The sequence below is a fragment of the Mesoplodon bidens genome (assembly GCF_964165515.1).
Source record: "Mesoplodon bidens genome assembly, chromosome: 4".
NCBI lineage: Eukaryota > Metazoa > Chordata > Mammalia > Artiodactyla > Ziphiidae > Mesoplodon > Mesoplodon bidens.
This window is the reverse complement of record NC_138160.1, coordinates 36,957,301-36,981,944: the sequence shown is the minus strand read 5'-3', so window position 1 is coordinate 36,981,944 and position 24,644 is coordinate 36,957,301. Positions and strand designations below refer to the sequence as shown.

General features: G+C 40.1%; 1 protein-coding gene across 5 annotated transcripts; it reads left to right on the top strand.

The window, feature by feature from the left end:
• The first annotated feature begins 3,391 nt into the window (after positions 1 to 3,391).
• Positions 3,392 to 22,873, top strand: HMGCS1 (3-hydroxy-3-methylglutaryl-CoA synthase 1). 5 transcript variants are annotated; one of them, XM_081231980.1, is made up of 11 exons: positions 3,433 to 3,522; positions 8,471 to 8,531; positions 13,195 to 13,652; positions 13,978 to 14,103; positions 14,627 to 14,791; positions 16,183 to 16,348; positions 17,161 to 17,331; positions 18,163 to 18,269; positions 19,397 to 19,522; positions 19,749 to 19,912; positions 21,105 to 22,873. In XM_081231980.1, exons 3-11 carry the CDS (start codon positions 13,205 to 13,207, stop codon positions 21,192 to 21,194), a joined length of 1,563 nt encoding a protein of 520 aa, XP_081088106.1. In that variant the 5' UTR covers positions 3,433 to 3,522; positions 8,471 to 8,531; positions 13,195 to 13,204; the 3' UTR covers positions 21,195 to 22,873. The 5 variants fall into 5 exon arrangements, with proteins under 5 accessions (XP_081088110.1, XP_081088106.1, XP_081088109.1 ...); XM_081231983.1 differs by having other exon boundaries at positions 3,473 to 3,576; XM_081231981.1 differs by lacking the exon at positions 3,433 to 3,522 and adding an exon at positions 4,323 to 4,477.
• The last annotated feature ends 1,771 nt before the right edge of the window (positions 22,874 to 24,644 follow it).

Sequence of the window (24,644 nt, the reverse complement as noted above, 5' to 3'; positions counted from 1 at the left end):
GAGCTGTCTTTCCAATGTCTTCCCAGTTCCATGTTTACTAATCAGTGTTCTGAGGATGACTTGATTTCCTGTGTAGTTAATCTAGAGGTTGGGTCATGTAGACTTTGAGTGTTGTGGTCCCTTTTGTATTATAAATAGTAGGCTGGTATTCTGATTTTATGCATCATAAACTTGATTAGTGTATTGCACCCCTCAGAGATGGACTTGCTACTAGCAAGCTGATAAAAGAGGTCTGCTGAGCCCATGAGCCAAGCACCAAACCTGTTCTATGGTAAGAGTCCCCTAACCACCTCGAGTGCTTACCCATCCCACAGTAAGTGTCTGTCTCATTACTCTGCATTATCTTCTTTGTAGTATTATCACTACCTGAAGATACCTCAACTTATTTTCTTACATAATGTTTAGTCTTCATCAACTAAGCTTGACTGGATCAGAAATTGTGTCTGTCTTGTTTACCACACAGAACCCCCCTGAGCCTAGAACAGCGCCTGGCACACAGTAGTGCTCAGTAAAGACTCCTGAATGTGATAAATGAATGAATATCACCTGCTCTGGAAAGCCTGCCTTAACCACCAGGATGGACTAGATACTCCTCCTTTGAACTTCCATTGTCTTTTGGGCATGCTTCTTTATGTAGCCCTTGAACTTTATTGTAATCGTTAATTGTGCTTTTTAAATTATTTTATTTTATTTTTTATTTTTTTTGCAGTATGCGGGCCTCTCACTGTTGTGGCCTCTCCCGTTGTGGAGCACAGGCTCCGGACGCGCAGGCTCAGCGGCCATGGCTCATGGGCCCAGCCGCTCTGCGGCATGTGGGATCTTCCCGGACCGGGGCACGAACCTGTGTCCCCTGCATCAGCAGGCGGACTCTCAACCACTGCGCCACCAGGGAAGCCCTCTCCTCCACTCTTTAGACTATGAACTCTTTAAGGACAGAGTCTGTCTTTCAACTGTGTCTTCCTACTGTCTAGCTCAAATGGGAGCCACAAATGGGAGCTGCATATGTAGTTTTACATTTTCTAGCAGCCACACTAAGAACTAAAAAGAAATAGGTGAAGTTAATTTAATAATATATTTTATTTAACCCAATATAACTAAAATATTATTGTTACAACAAGTAATCCATATAAAAATTATTAATGAGATAGTTCCTTTTTTGTACTGTCTTTAAAATTTGGTGTGTATTTTACACTTACGGTATAGCTCACTTTGGACTAGCCACCTTTCAAGTGCTCAAGAGCCATTTACAGCTAGCACTTGCCTTATTGGACAGCATAGGTCTAGCACAATCCCTGTCACAGAGTAAAAAGAAGACGGTTGTTCAATGGATGAATTTATAATACTAAATGTTATCATTACATCTTCCTGCTTCTTAAGAAACTTTTGCTCCTTTCCAAGTAGGGCACAACAATAAATTATACTTTCCCTTTGATGTACAGCATCTACAGTGCTTTACTAATACTACCTGGAACTAAATTTAGAAACAATGTAATAAAACATATATATTAACATGTCTTAAAAATGCACATTCAAGTATGACTTGCTTCTGTCAGATTGTAGCTAAAAGATGCTTGCAGCCCCTACCAAAGTAAATATATGTATTTTGTCCTCAATTGCATGGAGAGCTCATATCTGTGTAGCCTGGTATAATCTACCATTATATTTCACAGAATCACAGAGGCTTGTTTTTTAAAATTCAGTTGAGTTGTTCTATATTTCATTACTAACCCACTCCATTGTCTGTTGCTTGACTTCCCAATAACCATGCTCACTTCGCTTAATTGGAGATTAATTTGATCAAAAAGACAGTCTGTACCTTGTGGGAATTTCCTGTTGTGCAAAATGATCTTCCTCAAGACTATCTAGCTAATTATTTCCTATTGTGTACTCCTGGAGTTGGAACTATTTGCTATCTTTTTCTAAGGAGAAAGCTATATCTTCTTTCTTGTGTTTATCCTTACTGCCTTTCAATGCAATCTAATATGCCAAGAATGTGTAAACCTCCCCCTCAAAATTGCTGTTGGTCACAATCAAGCAGGGTCTCTTTCTCTTTGTCACCTAGTTACTTTATGAAGGTATAAATGACATTGATTCTGGAACAGAATGAATGTCATCAGCTACATTGTGGAGTATAACCATTATTGAGTAGTCCTCTCTCCCAAGTAACTTATGCCACCACTTCACAGTTGTTCCATTGCCAATATGATTGGCCACTTCCCAGCTGAGAATGTCTCTAACTAGGTTAGTATCTATAGTGGATAATGAATTTCACATAAAAGTAGTTCTGTGATGCATAGAATCATCAGTGACCCCTTATCAACAGCGTTCCTAGGTCATAATGAAACCGAGGGGGAGAGAGATACAAACAACTCTGAACCTCTCATGATCTCCCACCAAAGCTAAGTGCTACAGTTTCTCTATTTGAGAAGATGACGCAGAGTCTAATTTAAGGCCATAATTATCCTCCTTTGGATTCTCCCAAACAGTGTTTCAGTGATTTCCTCCAGCTTGCATTGCTCCTCTCTATCTTCTGGGGGAACTAGGCAGCGCTTATCTTGTGGATTTGCTACACTGAGAATTATGGGACCCCTTCCTTCTTTCAACAACCTTTTATTGGACAACTACCTCATATTAAGAAAATACAGTGGGGAATGGGCCATATGGAGCCCCTTCCTTCAGAATATATGGGCTAGCAAAAATCCTAGAATCAGGACCAACTCCCTGCTTAGGCAAGGCCCTTTACCCTCCTCACTGGTGTCTAATCCCAAACCATCCTGTTTTAGGTTTAGTTAGCTTGTATAGAGGTGACAGTATTGAGTATCTGCAAATCTGGTATTTAGAATATTTACAAAATTACAAATTCTTGGTGACGTATTCTCCAATTTGTCATGCAGGCACACTTGGATGCTCTGGGAAACTAGAAAACGTTAAGATTGAATTCAAATCAAGTATTTCAGAAATCTTACAGGTGAAGTCTAGCTCTGGTTGCTAGGCAACCTGACAGACTCTCCAGCAGGGACCAACTTGCCTTCCACACTTGACCATCTCTCCCCAGTGGTGGGACGTGGAGGCCTCATTGGCTCACATCTCCTCTAACTGGTTTCCAATTGGCCGGAGAACCTCTCACTCCGCTCCCGTTGGCTCTCGCCGTCTCTCGCTGCTCTGTCATTGGTAGGCCGGCTCTCGGGCCACCACACGTCACTCTCTCACCCCACTTCCTCGGCCCTCCGGCTTTGACCCCGCCCCTTCCCCCGCCCTTCCAGCCACGAGGGAAAACCCCAGCGAGTGCCCGCCTCTAGTTTCCTTCGGATTGGTTGCAACCGGGCTGGGAGGCGGGCGCTACCGGCCTACTCTGCCGGCCACGATTGGCTACTGGGGCCACGGTCCCGCCTCCCACGGACTCCGGGCCGTGCCGGAGTCTGGTGGGTCGGCGGCTATAAAGCTGGTGGCGGAGGGGAGGCGCCGTGGACTGTATCTTCGTTGGTCGTTCCTTTTCCACGGCCACCGCCCGCTCACATTTCGGTGAGTGTCCCGAGTGGAGGAAGAAACCTGGGCTGCTGAGGCCCTGCGAGCAGGGTGAGAGCCCAGCGGATCCGTGTCCTTGACTAGGCCCGAAGGAGCTCCGGCTCCGTCAGGGTCTGGGCTGAGGTGTGGACTTAGCTCGGGAGGATGGGGCACCGTGAGCGGGGGCCGTGTAGGGCCTCCCCTGTCAGGGACCTGGGGCCGACCGCGGTGGGTCCTAGGAGGGGCCGGGGCCACTGATGTGGGCAGGCGAGTCGCAGAGGGGAGAAGGAGAGAGGGCATTGAGGACTAGGCTTCTGATGACATAGGAGCTGGAGGTGCCAGGGGAGTGGCTGTGACCACCTTGAGGGGAAGGGGGGCGCCACATGAGGGGGGACGAGAAAGAAGTTGGACTGTCAGGGTGTTCCCGGAGCCTTGGCTTAGGGGTGGACGCCGAAGGATGGGGAAGATCACGCTTAGATGGAGGCTTGTAGGTTGGCAGGGGGTGTGTCCTCCTGCCACAGAGAGTTGCGGGGAGAAAGGGAGGTGGGCAGCATTACTCTTCGTCCCTAGCTCAGGTGCGAGAAAGCATCATAACCGTGGTTTAACCTGGCTGAGTACTTTGAGCTGTTGACTGCTTCGGTCTGTGCTTGCTTCAGATATCAGATCCTGCTTCCCACCTTCCCGCCTCCATATTTTTAATGCCCATTAAGATATATATATATATAGGTTTCCTCGGTGTTTTGAAATTCCGTATCTCCCTCCTGCCAGTAGCCTCAGGACCAGCCGGACTTGCTATGGTGATGTAATGGGCAGGCAAGCACAGGGTCTTCACCCACAATAGGTTTGAGTTGAACCAAGGACATTTCAAAGCTTGGTATATGGAATCTTTGAAAAACGTGTGTCCTGCCGTGACCAGTGGTAGAGAAAGAATTACTCTGACCCACCCTGGAGGAGAGAGAGATTTGGACAACAGGTAAAGTGAGGCTGGCCCTGCTGGTCCTGCTTGCCCTGTGGCCTTGGTTTAGCACATCACAGGCTTCTTTGCTCACCTCTGCTGCAACTCTTCCCTCCTGCTGATGCTCTTGCCAAACTGCTGCAGTGGATGATGTGTTCTGGCTGCTGCTGAGTAATATGTGCTCTATTTCAGGGATGAATCATGAAAAACAATGGCAAGGTAAATGACAAGATTGAGACAAATGGAAGTTCCCGTATAGTTAGCAGATTTTTCCTTCTGAGGTGGAGTTCGGACTTTTATTGCACAGATTTGTTAGAAGGCTAATTGAAAGTCCTTAACCTGTATCTGTGCCAAATCTAGGCAGTTTGTGTTCTTTATGTTTAAAATTTCAGTTATTTTTCTGTGGATACGGAGGGCAGGGATAGCATATCTTATGGGAAAGGAGAAAGACTTTCTTTTCTGTGTGTCTGAACTTTGTAGGTCTCTCTCCTAAGTTTGTAAGTTTGCCCGTAAATCAGTTCCAGTTTAGTTCAGTTCAATTCTAGTTTAGTCAGTAACCCTAGTTCTCAGAAGGTGTTTCCGATGGGGAGAGCTAAATGGTATTATGTTTAGGGCCATAGAAGGCCACGTCATCTGTTAGACTAATCCTGGGCCTTGTTTTTTCATTTTGTTTTTTTCTTAAATATTCCTCCAGGGTGCTTTTACATCTTGTTTCTCTTAACTGTGGGATTGATTTTGAGATTTTTTTTGATTGAGATTTTAGATAGCTTTTCTCACAGGAAATGCAAAACCCTAATATGGGTGTAATGTGTGTTTCCTGGGTACCCTAGCATTATTTAAAACAGTAGTAAGTCAGTGGAACTGAATGCAGGGAGATGCATTGGGGTTGTGGATGGAGGAGCTTGATGGGCTATATATCAGAATCTCTATTTAGTTTCATTGGGAAAGGGATATAGAGTCATAATTTTATGCTGGGCTATTAAGAAAACCAAATATCATAGAAGGGTGCGATATTTTTGTTTCTCAAGACGTATAGATAAAAAATGTTAGATTGAAAACATGTTACCCAATCTAATGTGAGGGTGGTAGGACTCAATTCTTAATAATTTAGTCACCCTAATGCTTAGCTTGTGGTGATGTCCACTTGCTGTTAACTGAGTGTAGTAAGAGCAGTAGAGGAGAAGCTAATCTTCCAAAGCTCACAGGCTTCATCTTTGCAGGGTTCGTGGTTGGGCGTGTGTGCATTTGGGAATGATTGTAAGACCGACAAATGTTCTCTTCTGATGCCATTTGAACTCCTTACGTCTTTCAAGGAATAATTGAAACCTACCATTTGCTTTGAACAGCAGCAGTAGAAAGCCAATTTTCTTAAACTTCTGGACGCCGTTTAGTGCTGCAGCTCATCTTAAAAGTGATAGTGAAAAGAACTCACTAATGAGGGCTGCTGCTATTGAGTACTTGAATCTAAAAGATTTTCCCTCTAATTATAACTCCAAATTCAGCCCCTCAAAAAATAGCAATTCTGTGTGCCCTTTACTCCAAGGTCTAAAAGGGATTTCAAAAGAATCAAAATATAGCCCTTCTCCCAATAGGAGGCTAAGTATCCAGTATTCTTAAGAAGACTGCCAATAACTAGTTTTCCATTGAGAGTAGAATATGAAGGCTTCAGTGTGGGTGTGAATGACATACCTGCTGTAGGAGTGCAGGGCCCTGATTAGAAAGCTCTAGGAAACCTTCCTGGAAGAGGGAGCTTAAAACAGGACCTTGAAATATGAGTAGAATCTCTGATAAGCAGATCAGTCCCTCTGTGGGGAGGCAGGGTGTCTGTGATTTTTACTTAGGGAACTAGACCAGAGTTGTACAGGCGTGGGCAAGGCTTTCCTAACAGTAGTTTTGCTTGCTTGCTCCTAAGGAGGAAAGGCTCATTCTCAGTTAAAAAGGATTCCCGGATTTCTCTCCTGTAATAGTGAAAAAGATCAGCAGGTAACTGCTTGTGGTTTATCGTGTACCAAAATGGGTACTGGGTGAACTTCTCCGACCATTTGTTTGAATCAAGGCTAACGAGGGAGCCAGAAAGAGGAATTCAGAACACTGAATAAACCCCAGGAGAAAGTTGGTTGGCCCTAGACAGTCTTGTCATTCTTCAGTTTTAATCTTTGCCAAACTCGAAACGCCTATATTTCAGCTCAGGAGTCTCCTCCAAACATGCTTTGTGATAACCTGCCCAGCCGCTTGTGATTCATAAACTGCTTTCTGAGCCACGCTGCTTCCCTCTATCACTTGCTCTGAAAAGACCTTCTGTTAGAAATAAGCTGATGACGTGCTTGAGACTTCGGCACTGCTGTTTTAGTCAGGATAGAGAACGCTCCTAGCAGTTGCAGAAGAGAATGGAAAGCCTAATCCCTTTCTGATTGACTCTTCTCCAAAGTGGCATTTATTGCTCCATTTCCTTTCCTGGACTCCAGGCCTCTCTTTCTCCTGAGAGCTTAAGTAGCATGGCAGTCCTCTGTGAGTCTTCTTTCTTCTTCTGTCTTTCTTTGCTTTCTTTTGTGCGCTGGAGTTCTCTCTCTCCCTTCTCCCTCCTGTTCTCGCTGCCTTCCCACCTAACCTCCCTCCCCAATTTAAATAATCAAAATTGAAAGAGGGAATATTGGCAGTTCAGGAGAAATGTCCTTGATGAAAATAGTGTCAAATGCATATGCAAATGTGGTTTCAAGAAGAAATATTATTAAGTTATTTAAATAGTCTCAACACTTAAGAAGGAATCATGTCCCCGCCCCGCTCCACCAGTGAGAACTAGTCCCCACGGAATGCTTAATTTGCAGATTACAAAGGGATAATTTGAGAGAATAAGGAACAAAAAGTTATTTTCTCAAAATGTATATATCATCCTGGAATCAGAGGTTTTTTGGAATATGGAAGTCTTTTCCCACAAACCTCAGGATCGATTTATGGGATGGGGGTGGTAAACTTAATGAAGGGAAAGGAACTAAGTCTCTAAGCTCTTAAGTGATCTAATCGAGTAAAAGAAGTAAAGCTTTGCTAACAGCAGCTGAGGGTAGTCTCCAGTTAATCAGGCAAGGGCGGATGCTATATTCACCAACAATTAAATAGAGAACAAAGGTAATTAATTGTTTGCGTTAAACAGGAACTATTGTCTCAAGTAACAGCCCTTCAAAACAGGTGGACTGAGGAAAATGCTCCAAAGCATTTTGTTTCCACATAATTTTGTTTCCACATAATTTAAATGATGATAAAGCTTAATGCTCCTTGGTCTTGATATCAAATACCTACCTTTTTAACCAAGCACTGAGGGGAAAATCACTTTCTGAAAGGTTGGGGCAGGTGAAAGTGACCATGTTGAAAACTAGGAGCGTAAGATTAAATAAATGAAGATAATTAGGTCTTGCTAGAAAGATACATATTTTGTTTGAAAAATACTAAGAGTTAGGATAATAGTAAATGCTTTATATTATTCCCATATTTTATCTTCTCAACCATCCTTCACAACGAACTGGGAGGGCAGGTATTAGCTCCATTTTACAGATGAGGAAATTGAAGCTCAAAGAGGCACAAATTGTTCAAGTCACAAACTCCCAAGTGCAGAGCAAGCTCTTGAATGTGTAAGCCTCTTTACTCCAGAACTTTATTAGCCTAGAACAACTAACTCATTTATATTCCTTTCCCCCAATTCTTGAAAACCCTAATTTCGTAAAGAAGACTACAACTCTGCCAGCATCATATTTGGTTTAAAGCCTGAATCAGTGATATGAACTACTCATATCAGTTCATTGCCAGGACTGAACCTACCACTGCAAGAGCTAATAAGATAAGGAGAAAAAAGTTTTTTAAGCTTTAAGTACCATTTTTTCTAAGCAAAGTCAAACTCTGTTCTACTTAATGTAATTGGACAAGGAAATGTTTATTTTAACTCACTTTGAATTGGAGTCATTATTTGAATTTGTGTGGTGATTTATGACTTTAAAAGAGGTTCTTATTTGAAATTCCTAGTGCCTGAAGGAGGAAACAGAGTGACAGACCTGGAGACTGCCGTTCTTTATCCCTCACACAGGTATGGCATCTTGTCATGCTGCTAAAGGAAAGTGTTCCTTTCTAATGGAAGGGGGAAATTTAATTTTTATCCTAAGACAAATAACCATTTGTGTACACCACACATTCTTAAAACCCATTATAGGATTATACCTTGTCTTTAAATATTAGTTAATGCCATAATGCTTCAGGAAACTGTCTGATTTTGTGTTTATTAGACTAATGTTTAAAATCTAGAAACTAATTTTAAAAATTAGTGTTCACTCATAAGAGAAAAAAAATCTAGATAATAAAATGTAACCGTATAAACTGCTTAGTCAGAAACAATCACAGGTAAGCATGTGTGCCAATAGTGCTTTCTGAATTACAGCCTTGAGAGATATCCATCAGGGCTGTAGACTGAATGTTTATGTAAGATTGGACAGTGGTTACAAATGTGTTTGAACCAATAATCTAATTATTTGCAGCTATTGCTTTCTTGTATTACCATGGAGCTCCTCTTATGAGTCTGCTTTTTTCATGCTTCAGTTTTATGATTTCCTATGGTTGTTAGTAATTTTAGATTAGAAGGCTAGTAGGGTCTCATTTATTCAACATCCAGCTTCCATCATATGCCAAGCATTGGCCTGGGTACTAGGGACACAAAGACGAATGGGTACATTTCTTGCTTTCTAGAAGCGCCTTTCTAGTGCGAGGAGGCTAACTTTAAATAATAGAGGATAAACTTGGAATAGTTTTAAATAGCATCTTATCAAAGCTCGGATGTGCATTTTAGAAAGGTTAGCATAGGACAGGGGAGAGATGGAGGCAGAGAGCTCAGTTAGGAGGCTCTGGGGACCGATGCCGAAGTCCCTCCCTGACGAGCCCTGAGGAGCTAGGTAAGTGCTGCCCTTGCATCAGCATCCTCAGCTGATTTCTCTGCTTTTTTGCCTTTTTTTTTTCTCTTTATCCTTTTCCTTCTCCAGTTGTCTTTCATTCACAGATTTAAAAGATTCTCAGGGGATCATATTGGTCCCTTTTGTGTCCTCCCGTGCAGGAAGCATTCAGAAATTGTTAACAAGGCAAGGCTTCTATATTATCTTGCTTTGCCAACTCTGGAAGTAGGACCTGGAGCTCCTTTTGTCCACCAGTGGGGGTGAGCCTTCACTTTAGGAGAACAGACTTGGGAGTCTTCTGTTGGTACTTGTTGGAAGATAGCTTTGGAAGGTTTACAGAGTTCTGTGGTAAAAGTGTACCTTTCTCTTCCTTTTTAAAGATGAAATTTAAAAAGAATATTTACATCTTTTTATTGGAAATACAGAATCCCCATTATCCTGCTTAGATTTTTTTTTAATTGTGAACACAATGCTCTGAAAAATCATGAAGTACTGTTTTTATCAGCAAAAGATTAAGAATACATGCAGGTAATTTTTTTAACTGTCAGATGTTTAAACTGTATTCTATTTAGAAAATTTTTGTGATATTTAGAATAGTGAATTAACCAGAATATATCATTCTTTGACTAAAGTTAATGCTATAATGTGAACATACCAGGTCTTTAGCTGGCCTTTTTTTTCTCTTTTTCTAATTTTTCTGGCCTACTTCAGAGAACATTTGAGAGCACAACATAAGAGCGCACACAGGAGAGTTAAAAGTGAAGATTATAGACCCTAAACTATATCAATCTTTTTGTTGTTCAAAATGCCATGAAGGAAATTACTCCCTGTATTAATTTCCCTCTTTTTTTCTACTTTTCTCACTCTCCCTCAATTTCAACCAAAAGGTAAATATTTCAAATTAGATGGTGTTTTACCAGGAATGTAATGAAAACACCTTGGCTGTCAAAAGTCCTCAGAGAACGAGCAATGTTGACTGAGTTAGACAATGTAAAAATTTTTTCCACATCAAGATCAGAGTCATGATTCGCTTTCATGAGTCGCTTTGATGGGTATGTGCTATTTTAGTTTAGCTCCCTTTTTTTCCCCCCCAAATGAAACAAGTCACTTATTTAACTCTAGGAGGCTTAAAAATAGAGTTACACCTTACTTAGTAAGTACCATATAGCAGTGACTGATAAGAGCTAGTTAGATTATGGCAAATATGGAGTAATTCTGGAATTAAAGCCTTCTTTCTGGCTTTTCATAAACTGGTTTATATCTTCAGAAGATTATATATATATTTGTCCATTTTATTTCCAACAGCACTGCAAGCTGTTGGGCCAGCCAGGGAAAATTATACTGTCCTTAGCATGTTTAGAGCGGTTTGAAGAGTTGAAAAGAATGTAAACGTTGACCTTGTGGGAAAGGCTGGGAAGGTAGTTAATCCTACTGCCTCTGCTTTGGTGACTTAAAGGGTAGCACGTAGGAGGGGTTCTTCTATAAGTATAGGGACTGTGTTTTTGTTTTTGACACTAGTTGAGTTTTTTTCTGTGGACTATGCAGAGGACTTTAACCTATTTTACTATAAACTTAGAATCTGCCTCATGACATATTAGATAGTCCCTTTATGTCTTCATTTCAACTTCCGTGTAGCAAAGTTTAGATTATCATAAAATTGATGGGTTTGCATGGAACAGGGGAAAGATAGGACAAAGTGGAGAGGTGCTTCTCTGTTCACTTGTGTATCTGACAGTGAGTGATTCTGTCAAGAAATAAAACAGTGGAGGCTAGAAATCTGAAGTCATCCTCAGTACTTCATCCTTTTCCTACTATCTAGTCAGTCACAATTTCTGCCAGTTTTCTGCTTCCATATTTTTTTGAAGCTGTTCCTTTGCTCTTCATGTAGTAATTGATCTATTTCATGACCTACATCTCATTGGGCTTCTGTATCAGCTTCCTAACTCAGATCCATTCTCCACAGAGCACCAGTGACTGTAAAATGGTGACTCTCAAACTTTTCTGACTATGACCCTCAGTAAGGAATCCACAGTTGCAACCCAGGATATTTGTGAATAATTGAAACAAAATTTTCATGAAAAATTCTTGTATTTAGAAGGAAGATTTTCTTAAGACCTTTGATTTAGATCTTGTGATTATATTTCCAGGTGCTTATTTCTCAGGTTTTAATATACTCATACCTTGATAACCTGTGGGCTAAGGTAGATCTCATGATTTAAGGACAGCTTCTCTGCTTTAGGTATTTTCTCAGATTTCAGTAATTAGCAACGCACTATGGCAATAGTCTGTAATTTCATTATCCCTAATGCTACACCTGAGTTGGCAGAGCGGCAGAGGACAAATGACATAGATACAGGATTTGCCTTTTGTCTGTGGCAGCAGCAGCAAGAGTGGGGGGCTTTGGCTCTAACTCAGCAGCAGAGGTGCTGGGACCAGGAGCTCTGGCAGCCTCAGTAGGAATGGGAGCTCATGGGGTCTGGATAGTAGCCACCTTCCTCCCCTTTGCTTCTCTAGCCCAGCCAACAAGTTGGTAACCATTTCCTTGTATTAAATCCTCCTCTGTTAGAAATATCTAGAATAATCTCTCTTTTTCTGATTGATACAACCTCTAAGGAACTTGAGGCTCATCATGATAGGTTATGTGACTTACCCATAGGCCACAGCAACACTCTCAAGTGGCTAGCACTGTTTTGTTTTTACTCTTGGTAAATGAATCTAGACACTAGTGTACAGTGTGGCAACAGTCCAACCTTTTAAGGCCCTTTTTAAAACAGAAAGGGTTGTTTTAAGGGGTGTTACCTAAGATGCCACACAAATAGTGTGTGGATTATCAGTTTTCAAATTTGAATCTGTTTGGGGTCTTTTTTTGCCTGATTTAGAAGCTAAGTGATAACTTTGTGATTTTATGACCATTTATTGCCTATACACCAGCTGTAGAAAGTATAGCATATTGACTTTTGACCTGTTATGGGTCCAGGAACTTGCCTTTGCTTTAAATTTTAATCATCTGGGTTCTGGGTGGAGGCTTCTTTGGAAAGCTGGGATTATAATAGCAGGGGCCTTGAGTAGATTGCTATGGTAGACTTGACAGTGTGGCTTTTCTACTTACTGGTATTGTTTAGATCAATAAGGACTGCAATATTGTTTGATCTAACAGTTTTAAAGTCCCATAAAGTCAATAGCTATGAATAACCAATATACCTATGATAAATGAATGAATGACTTTTTAAAAACTTTTTGAGGGGCCAGGAATAGATCAGATACTTGACTTCTGATTTGTGGGCCATATTACTAAATTGTCATTGTATTTTATCTTATAGTTCTTTACAACATAGAAGAATCTTATTTGAGTTTTCTTTACTTCTAATAATCATATTTTAAATCTAAATATATCCAGCTCTGAATAAATTGCAAGCCTTTCTAAAAGATGATCATTTTTTTGTTTTGTTTGGCCTTGCCCTGCGGCATGCAGGATCTTAGTTCCCCGACCAGGGATTGAACCCGTGCCCCCTGCGGGGGAAGCATAGAGTCTTAACCACTGGACCACCAGGGCAGTCCCTAAAAGATGATAATTTTAAATAATAATGGAGTTAATAATAACTCCATTATAGAATAATTATCATACTAATAATAATTATCATACTATAATTACTACTTCCACATATTAAAATTGACTCCCTAAGTAAACTAAACTTAGAAATTAATATTTTAGGTGATAATGAAAATCTCAATGTTGATTTCTCAAGTTTGAACTTGACAATTTGCAACCTATAATCTACAGCAATGTTTTTTCTGTTTTTCTTTCTAAAGTTCTTACACCATGCCTGGGTCACTTCCTTTGAACGCAGAAGCCTGCTGGCCAAAAGATGTGGGGATTGTTGCCCTTGAGATCTACTTTCCTTCTCAATATGTTGATCAAGCAGAGTTGGAAAAATATGATGGTGTAGATGCTGGAAAGTACACTATTGGCCTGGGCCAGGCCAAGATGGGCTTCTGCACAGATAGAGAAGATATCAACTCTCTTTGCATGACTGTGGTCCAGAATCTTATGGAGAGAAATAGCCTTTCTTATGATTGCATTGGGCGGCTAGAAGTTGGAACAGAGACAATCATCGACAAATCAAAGTCAGTGAAGACGAATTTGATGCAGCTCTTTGAAGAGTCTGGGAATACAGATATAGAAGGAATAGACACAACTAATGCGTGCTATGGAGGCACAGCTGCTGTCTTCAATGCTGTTAACTGGATTGAGTCCAGCTCTTGGGATGGTATGTTACATATTATTCCAAAGAAACTCTCCTTGAAGATGAAAACGCCCAAATGACCTTTAATTAATGCCATATGCAAACTTACCAGTTATGCTTGTTTGAACATGTTCAGAAAGCTAGCTACGACTTTCAGCTTATCTGAATTATGAATTGGTTACCTTTATCATGTAGGCAAAATTATCTATCAAAATTTAGTCAGAATATTTTTTTTCTTTACCAAAGATGGGGAAAGGATATTCTGGGAAAATATAACAGATTCAGTTTCTATGTATGATGTTGAGAGTGTTGATCACATTCTTGTATACTAATACAAAATATTTTTCAGGACGGTATGCCATGGTAGTTGCAGGGGATATTGCTGTATATGCCACAGGAAATGCTAGACCTACAGGTGGAGTTGGAGCTGTTGCTATGCTAATTGGGCCTAATGCTCCTTTAATTTTTGAACGAGGTGAGTGTCTGGGAAAGCATTTTTTTTTATTTGTACAATATGCTGAGAAATTTGAAAACAAAAATAGAAGCTAGTACTTGGTGTTCATTAAATGCAGGCACTACCTGCTAAGTGCTTTATGTGTTATCATATTTACTCTTCATAGCAATTGTATGAGGTAAGTGATGTCATCCCCACTTTACAGAGGAGTAAAATGGGTATAAGTAGGGTTTAAGTAATAACTGGGAGACGTAACTTACCCATAGTCATACAATAATTTGTTTTCAGTTCAGTAGAGCAGTTACGATCTCCTGGTTAGGTATATGAAACTTGCATAAAATGTTGTATATCAAAAGAGTCTTAGGCCTGTCCATGGATATTGTTATGTTTCATTTGAATTACATATTGGTTTCACCTTGTGACTTCTATTCTGTGAGTAGTGAGTTGACTAGATTAAAGGGAAGTTCCCAGATGATGCAGTATGCTTCCTAACATACATCAGAAGGCAGAGATACATGGACCTCTTTCTTTTTTGTTCTAATAGGACTTCGTGGGACACATATGCAACATGCCTATGACTTTTACAAGCCTGATATGCTTTCTGAATATCCTATAGTGGATGGAAAACTATCCATTCAGTGCTACCTCAGTGCATTAGACCGCTGCTATTCTGTCTACCGCAAGAAGATCTATGCCCAGTGGCAGAAAGGTGGGCTTTATCTATTTTCCTTGGTTTTGGTATCTGGTGAGGGCAGTATAATGTGCTGACTGTCTTTAGTGAGAAACTACTTCTTGGGCATCCTTCATTAGTGTCTCCTTAAACCATTTCTTTCTCACCCACCAAATAGCATAGTTTTCCCATAGTTTCTGGGAATGTGTAATTTAAGAGAACAGGTAGACTTTCCAAATGTAGTGTATTTCTATAAAAATACTTAGGATGACTTACCCCCAGTAAGAAAATCAAAAATAGGGTAAAAGAAAGTAACTTGAATTTTGTACATATTCTGAGAGAGGTATTCTCACAAGGTTTTAGTTTGCAACTGTGATCCGAAGAAAACTCTAATGAAAATAAATTATACCGAAGTGATCCCCCTGCCCACATAGTCTTTTTGCACTTGACCTGTGAATTCATACTTGCTTTTTTAGTGTCATCATCAGTCTCCATCTTTAACCCTGAGAAAGTTCTTAAGGTACTGAGAAGGACAGTATTTGAATTAATGCTATTAAAACACACAGTATCATATAAAGTATGCTTTTTCCATAGTCCAACTTTGCTTTATAGGGTTTGTGAGAGAGGGGTAAAAATAATATTCAATAACAGATATTAGGTAACATAGTGGCTTTGCATAAGAAGCATTCTTGAAGTATGTAAAATATCATACTGTTTGCCAGTATTTAACAATACAATGATTTTCTAACTTTTTATTAGGACCCACAGTAAAAAGTATACTTTACATTGTATGTGCAGTTAAATGGAAACCGAAGTGTCATGAAATTTCCTGCCCATGCTGTGGGTTATACAGTTTGCTATTTTCTACTCTAGTCTGTTTCATTAAAAACAAAACAAAAACAAACAAACAAAAACCTCTTAATTATTAAGGTTAAAAAAAAATACTGGGGCTTCCCTGGTGGCGCAGTGGTTGAGAGTCCGCCTGCCGATGCAGGGGACACGGGTTCGTGCCCCAGTCCGGGAAGATCCCACGTGTCGCGGAGTGGCTGGGCCCGTGAGCCATGGCTGCTGAGCCTGCGCGTCTGGAGCCTGTGCTCCGCAACGGGAGAGGCCACAACAGTGAGAGGCCCGCGTACCGCAAAAAAAAAAAAAAAAAAAAAAAATACTGGCCCTGACCCACTAAGTTGATTACACAACCCACTAATGGGTTGTGATAGTTCAGTTTGAAAACCAGTAATACAGTAGTGTGTATTGTTCTATTTCTAGATGTCTTTTTGATAACCATTTTTAAATATAGAGATATTTCATTATACAGTGTATTTTTGGTTGCTGCTTAAAGATATAAAAACATCCCAGCCCTGTTCTAAAATCAAACTTCAAAAGTTAGTGGCTTAAATGAATTTCATAATTTCTTTGGATTTCTCTTTCAGAGGGAAATGATAGAGATTTCACCTTGAATGATTTTGGTTTCATGATCTTCCACTCACCCTATTGTAAACTGGTTCAGAAATCTGTAGCTCGGATGTTGCTAAATGACTTCCTTAATGACCAGAACAGAGATAAAAATAGTATCTATAGTGGCCTGGAAGCCTTTGGGTAAGAGGAATTATGATATTTTCCCTTCTATGTGAGAGTATTTTTTATATCTGTTAAACCAATATTTGTACAGACATGAAAATTTTAGTCAAGAGAAGTCATCTTGTCTAACGTATTTATGTAATCAATGAAGAAGCTGAGTCCCAGAGAGGGGGTCGCTTACCTACATGAATTCTTTAGTCATTTTTACTCAGATTTTCTGATTTCCTCCTTTCAGATCTGTTGCCATTGTCACCATGATAACATAGCCCCACAAGTGCCTGTATTTATACAGCAGCCTCTTAACTCTTCTCCCTGCCTCTCCCAAGCCCTTGTGCCCATATCCATCCTGCACATAGCCACTGCTGACATCTGCTTTCATATTCCTTCCACGTTTTCCCCACTTCTAGGGCCTCCTAGTATGCTATACCTGTTAAACTCATTCTGTTTCTCCTTTCCTGTGTCTCTTCTCCCTCTGATAAAATTCTATTCAACTATTTAAGACTTGGCTCCTACAATGTGACTTTTCTAACTAAATGGACATTATTATGGACTTCAAATAGTAGTATATTCTGTTTGGTGATGACAGCTTTAGCGGTTATTAACCCATTAGAATTATGTTGTTCTAATTTGATTAAAAAAAAAAAACCTTTCAGAAAAAGGACCATATATGTACAACTGTTATATCTTACCTAGCAATTAGCATACTGCTACTTGGTTTTTAATAAATGGGAAATCAGAATCATACACACTTATAGTTAGGTCCACTAAGTAATATAATAAAAATACAGTCTTTGAATACTGCAAGATTTTCTTTTTTCTAAATCTTTCAGGGATGTTAAGTTAGAAGATACCTACTTCGATAGAGATGTAGAAAAGGCATTTATGAAGGCTAGTTCAGAACTCTTCAATCAGAAAACAAAGGCATCTTTGCTGGTGTCAAATCAAAATGGAAATATGTACACATCTTCAGTGTATGGCTCCCTTGCTTCTGTTCTTGCACAGTAAGTATAAATTTCTGCTGATTCACTCCCCTCGTTCGGAGATGTTAGATTTCTAAGACCAGATCTGGTGTCAGGCATGTTGGTGGCAGGTCGCAGAATGGTATTTTATTTCCAGGCTCTCTAGCCTATTGTCTATTGACTTGAAGGAGATATGGGATGAGGCTACAATTATTCCAGAGTATTTAATTTCATACTTGCTTTCCTGGCTATTGTTCTCATGGCCTTATTATTCTTTTTTTTTTTTTTAATAAATTTATTTATTTATTTATTTTGGCTGCATTGGGTCTTTGTTGCTGCACACGGGTTTTCTCTAGTTGCAGCGAGCGGGGTCTACAGTGCGCAGGCTTCTCATTGCGGTGGCTTCTCTTGTTGTGGAGCACGGGCTCTTGGTGTGTGGGCTTTAGTAGTTGTGGCACGTGGGCTCAGTAGTTGTGGCTTGCGGGCTCTAGAGCACAGTCTCAGTAGTTGTGGTGCATGAGCTTAGTTGCTCTGCAGCATATGGGATCTTCCCAGGCCAGGGCTTGAACCCATGTCCCCTGCATTGGCAGGTGAATTCTTAACCACTGCACCACCAGGGAAGTCCTGGTTTTATTTTTCTCGACCTACAGTTGAACCCCAGTTGGCAAATAACTTATATTAGGACATGATAACTTTCAAAAACCCCATCATTCCCAGAGAGATGAGAATTCTTGTTTTCAGTCAGCTTACTGTAATAGTAAAGCTTTAGGTTAGATCCCTAGGCTTAGGATGAATTTTATTCCAACTCGTGGTTTTCCACCCATTGTAGTTGGATCAGTTAAACTTTTTAATGTTTTTTTCCCTCCTACACAGGTACTCACCTCAGCAGCTGGCAGGAAAGAGGATTGGTGTGTTCTCTTATGGTTCTGGTCTAGCTGCCACCCTGTACTCCCTCAAAGTTACACAAGATGCCACACCAGGTACATGCTGAGTCTTTCAACAAGAATGTCTTGAGAGCCTACTGTGGTAAGGTTGACTTAGCAGGTTTCTCAAGTGAGTGCTTGAATCTGTCCCGTAGATGATTATGACATTTTAATCTTCATTACTTCTTTCAACATACTCTCCAAAAATCTGCCTTAACTGGGTAAAGGGCAGGATTATGTCTGAGTCAGAATATCTTTCCTTCCTTCCAAGTCAGAAAAAAAATGTATAATCAGCTGAAACTTCTTTTTTTTTAATGACATAGTGTGACTTTTCCTTCTTTGGCAAGTAACTTTATTTTCTCTTTTATCTCATTTTTAAAGGATATGTAGCCAGGGGACGTAGGTAGAGAAAGGGAAGTATACCTATTTAAGACAGGTGGCTTTTGAGTCTTCACAACAATGATTGAGTCTGATCATATGAGTGAATAATACCAGGTCATTTCTTGTTGTTGGCATTTGCTAAATGCATAGTCTTGCTCCTTGAGGTAGCAAGTCGAGCCACAAGTGTTTGAGTTGCAAACACAAGATGTGACAAGTGAAATACTGGGTATGGTGGATCTCCGTGGCCTTCCTCTCTCTTGCTACATGGATAATTGTATAATAAATTCACCATAAAGTAAAGAATGGATATTTAGCTCCCTCCATGAAAAGTTATATAGAATATATATTGAGCATAAGCCTCTCTAAAGTTGCCCTCTATCAGTTTTCCTATTAGAACTTTAATTAGTTACTGAGTTGTCTAATGTTTATAAGGGTATGGTCTTAGCTGTATTTAAGGACACTTTTGTGCCTTCCCTGAGCAGGGAGGAGCAAAAATATGGAGAAAAACTGATGGAAGACTTGGCATTACTCTAAAACTGTACTGTAGGTTGACTGTAGACAAGTTATTTATAGTTTCAAATCCCACCTGTTTCCTAGCTTGTCTGCTGGCTGATACGGAACAAACGTTTAGTCAGAGGTCAACGGAAGCTGTGCCAAATAAATAACAGCTTATCTTTTAACTAAACAATAGCCAGTAGTTCTGAAAAAATGCAAAGTTGTTTTTTTCGTTTGGCAACATTTTGTTCAGGCTTTGGGGCATGCTATTTTTAGTCTTTTAATGTTGGAATTATTTGCTATTTTAGGGTCTGCTCTTGATAAAATAATAGCAAGCTTATGTGATCTTAAATCAAGGCTTGACTCAAGAACTTGCGTGGCACCAGATATCTTTGCTGAAAACATGAAGCTCCGAGAGGACACTCATCACTTGGGTAAAAATATTAAATTGTTAATACATACCCAGAAGCCTATTGGAGGGCTCTAATAACATTAAACATGTTATGTATCAGATTAGTATGTCCAGATATCCAGGCGGTATTCGGTACATACCTGATGTTGGTGAAAATTATGGGGAAATAGCAACTTTTATCTTTAGTTTTATTACCAGATGAGCTGTATGTCATAACTAATTTTTCACATTCTTCACCTTTCCTTTAGTCAGCTATATTCCCCAGAGTTCCATAGACTCACTCTTTGAAGGAACATGGTACCTAGTTCGAGTAGATGAGAAGCACAGAAGAACTTACGCTCGGCGCCCCTCTCCAAATGATGACACTTTGGATGAAGGCGTAGGGCTTGTGCATTCAAGCGCAGCAACTGAGGTAAAGAAAGCTCGTTGTGTTTGGTCTTGGGCTTTGACAGGGTAAGAAACTTCCATCCCCAGATCTCAGGGCCTAGGGGATCTAACTGAGATTTAGCAACTTAAAGGAATGTCAATGAAGCAGAGTGATTCAGAGCCAGGGCTCTGGTACTGGATTCTAGCTATGCCATTTTCCAGTTGTATAAAGTGCTTTGCAGTTAAATGATTCGCATTTTTTTTTTTTTTTTTTTTTTTTTTTGCTGTACGTGGGCCTCTCACTGCTGTGGCCTCTCCCGTTGCGGAGCACAGGCTCCGGACACACAGGCTCCACGGCCATGGCTCGCGGGCCCAGCCGCTGCGCGGCATGTGGGATCTTCCGGGATAGGGGCACGAACCCGTGTCCCCTGCATCGGCAGGCGGACTCTCAACCACTGCGCCACCAGGGAAGCCCTGATTCGCATTTTTAAGTGCACAGTAAATACGAGGTTTTGTTAACAATACCAGAATTTAAAGGAAAACTGATCTAGAGAGAAGGCTCACCTGTGGTATGTGTCTTGGTGAGAAAGGAAGTAGGGGCAGGGTGTTGAGCCCCCCACATCGCTTCTCTCAGCCCACTGTCTAATCTGTCTCCAGTTGTCAAGAAGGAACAGAAATAGCTATGATTTGACTTCCTGTTACATGCTAGCCCCTTTTTTCATTTTCTAATTAATTTAATTTTTAAATTTAATCCTTATAAGAACCCCCTTGACTTAAATGATACTGTGCCCATTTTAGAGATGAGGCTGAAAAAAGTTAAATGACTTAACCAGGGTCAGAGCCAGGCTTCAAACTGAGGACTTTAAAAACTTTGAAGTTATTAATCTTATCCACTCATCACAAATTTGCTAAATGCATAGTCTTGCTCCTTGAGGTAGCAAGTCGAGCCACAAGTGTTTGAGTTGCAAACACAAGATGTGACAAGTGAAATACTGGGTATGGTGGATCTCCGTGGCCTTCCTCTCTCTTGCTACATGGATAATTGTATAATAAATTCACCATAAAGTAAAGAATGGATCTTTAGCTCCCTCCATGAAAAGTTATATAGAATATATATTGAGCATAAGCCTCTCTAAAGTTGCCCTCTTATCAGTTTTCCTATTAGAACTTTAATTAGCAACTTGACTCTTCCTTAAAGAAAACGCTAAGAGGCAACAACTCTTTTCTTCTGATTTTAGCATATTCCAAGCCCTGCTAAGAAAGTGCCAAGACTCCCTGCAACGGCAGCAGAACCTGAAGCAGCTGTCATCAGTAACGGGGAGCATTAAGATACTTCTGTGAGGTGGAGGACTTCAGGGTGGGGGGGTATGTATGGGAACGGTTGGGGGAATGGGTTGTCTGGGGACAATTTTAAAGGATTACATGTTGCTTAAATTTTTATGTGACTGACATGGAGCCTGGAAAATTATCGTGTTCTTGGGAAAGTCTCTTTGCTCGGTTTCCTAACATGCTTCCTGTTGTGGTCTAGCCAATGCTTAATGTACTCGAATGATGTTAAGGGCTCTGTAAAACTTCATACCCCTCTGGCCATTTGTATGCATGAAGCTTAGTTTTTAAATGTAGTGTGATGAATCGTGCACTTCTGGTGAAGAAAGCAGCGGTACTAGTCTCCAATTTTAATTTTTTTAAACACATAAGAATTTTATACTTTGAACAAACAAGATTACTGAAAGTTCCTGTGGTTTTTGGAAAAAGTTTCTGGTTTAAGGAATGTGGTCTTAATGAGATATGCACAAACCCTGTTTAAAAATGGCAAGACAGACATACTTTTTCTAGAATTTATGAATCCTAAAGAAGGAGAAGAGTTGGGACAGTTACACTAGTTCTAAAAACCGTTGCTTTAAATCCAGGCCAGCAGTGATGCGTTACTGTAATGACCTCTGTGAACAGAGAGATGCTGGCATTGAGCAGACGTCTGGTATAGAAAACCAGACGGATGTAGCTCTAGGTCTGCTCCTGACTCAGTTCAGGGTGTATTTTGCGGAACAACATTGAGATGTTATTGGAGTTGTGTATGAGGAAGTTGGTGGTTGCAATCCTTCTTTGCACCTTATTTTGAAGAATAAATAAAACATTTTTATGGCTGCCTTTTAAAAATTTAAAACAAAAAGGGAGGATAGGGGCAGGGCATTATTATTAGGTTATTTCTGATGCTTCAGTGTTATAAATTCAACTTAAAGACTGACAACCTAAACTCACGTTGTAAGTATCCATTTTGGTTTTTGTATCTGTTCAATGAAAATTAAAAGGTACAACCGAAGTTTTTACATAGTATGACCAGCCAAAAAGTATCCCACTTCTCAAGGTCTGGAAGTAGGATATATAAAGCATTTTCTCAGACTTTCACCTTAAAAAAAAAACCAACAAAAACCATCATATGGAATAAATAAGAAGACTGGTTAGACAGTTTTGTAGATCTTTTTGGTGCTGAACTATGACATGAGCCTTATAGATTGTAAAATAGAGATAGTTGGAACTAATGTACAGAACTAAATTTTTTAAACTTTGCCATTGAATTCTGTGACGTTTCAGTTATCTAAAATAAACTTACACAAGTATAAAATGTAAGTTTCAGATTGCAAGGTAATATGTAATGTAGTGTTTGTAAAATACTCTTTGTCTAATATTAGCTAGCGATGTTTTGATTTGTACAGTCATAATTTGTTAAAATGACTTCATTTTAACATCCACGGATGTAGATTAATAACTTAAGTTCAGATTTAAAGATTGATGGGGAAATGGTGCATGTAATACTTCTGCAAGTATTGGGAGTTCGGTATGTTTTGAAAAGAGTAATTTAACTTTTGGGGTGTCAGGAAATGGGTTTTCTCAAAGTCCATTGCCGGCAATGGGCAGGTCTACTAATAACGGCACACAGCATAAACTGTACACCTTAGTAACAGGGAGGTGAGTAACTTAGAATAAAGTTTTAGAGAAATATTTCAGATATTTGAGTGTTCTTTTTTCCCTCCTGAACTAACAGTTTAGGCAAGAAATCAGCTAATAGGGCTTCCCTGGTGGCGCAGTGGTTGAGAGTCCGCCTGCCGATGCAGGGGACACGGGTTCGTGCCCCGGTCCGGGAAGATCCCACATGCTGCGGAGTGCCTGGGCCCGTGAGCCATGGCCGCTGAGCCTGTGCGTCCAGAGCCTGTGCTCCACAACGGGAGAGGCCACAACAGTGAGAGGCCTGCGTACCGCAAAAAAAAAAAAGAAATCAGCTAATATGCTGTTTTAAAATACAGTCATTCATTTCATTTCAGTCCATTAATTCACTAATTCATTCATTCATTATTCAAAAAATGTGCAGACCTGATATAAGCAAGGTACTCTGCTTCCATCAGAAATAAAGATTTACAAGATATATGGTCTTGCCTTCAAGGAGCTATTTGTCTAGTATGGAGGAATTTATACTGATGGTTTATCATTCTTATACTTCAAACAAAGAAATTAACTCCCAAATTGGGTGCTAAGCATGTGTGAATTTCACTATAAATATTTATGAAGAGAGTTATTGTGTTTTCCTAAAAACAACGTAAGATTAAGGGTTGGCAATTAAACACTAAAAGCACATTTTACAGCCAATATAGAACTGCCATCTAGAGCCTCCAGCCTGAGGGTCTCGGGTTGCTGGTGCTTCCATAGGTTTTACAGAGAGAATTTCTGCATTGGCAGTAATATTGGACTAGATAATCTCAATCCCTGTGAACTCTTAGGACTGTATGACTTGGGAATTAAACCAGATGGTTTTCTAGTACTGATCAGCTATTTCATAATGCTGTCATGTCTAGATTCAATGTTTAGTAATAATTTCTTTTATTTTCTGGGCCAGTTTCCAATATCTCTGGGTCATTTAGAAGATGAGGCCAATGTTCTCGAATTCTACAAATTCTAGGATCCTGATTAATATGGCTTTAAGAACTCTATCCTTCCCCTCCTCCTTTTTGGAATTTGTGCACTTAACTTTTTTTTTTTTTCACCTTCTGGGTTTTGTTTACTTCATGAACAGTGATGAGTGTGTTTAAGATAAATGCTCAACAGGGCTTCCCTGGTGGCGCAGTGGTTGAGAGTCCGCCTGCCGATGCAGGGGACGCAGGTTCGTGCCCCGGTCCGGGAGGATCCCACATGCCACGGAGCGGCTGGGCCCGTGAGCCATGGCTGCTGAGCCTGTGCGTCCGGAGCCTGTGCTCTGCAACGGGAGAGGCCCGCGTTCGCAAAAAAAAAAAAAAAGATTAATGCTCGACAACTCAAACAGATGCAACAGCTCCTTTTGACCCTCCTGTGGCTTAGTTGAAACACTTTATCTCTTGTCTGCTGTTTGAAATGTCCTGGAACACTAAAGTGGAAGTGAAGAGAGCAAGGAATGTAACAGGATCTTTAAACAATTTACAGCTATGTAATCTTGACATAAAAGTGAACACCTTCTTTAAAATTTCTAGCAACTGCTCTTAATTAAATCATAGGTTCCTATTTTTTTCCTAATTGGTAGTGGAAGGAAATAGTTGACCTGTGATTTTTTTTTTCCTCCTCAAACTATTACAAGCGTGGTACTGTGGAGATGAAGATTATGAATACCAATCCTCAGGAAGTTTATATATCGGGGTTCTAGCTTATAATTATAAAAAATGCATTTTCATTTTAAATGTTTAGAAATGAAAAACAAGGAATTCACCTTTTACTTTTTTTGTCTTATTTCATCATTGTGTAGGCATCTACAGTAA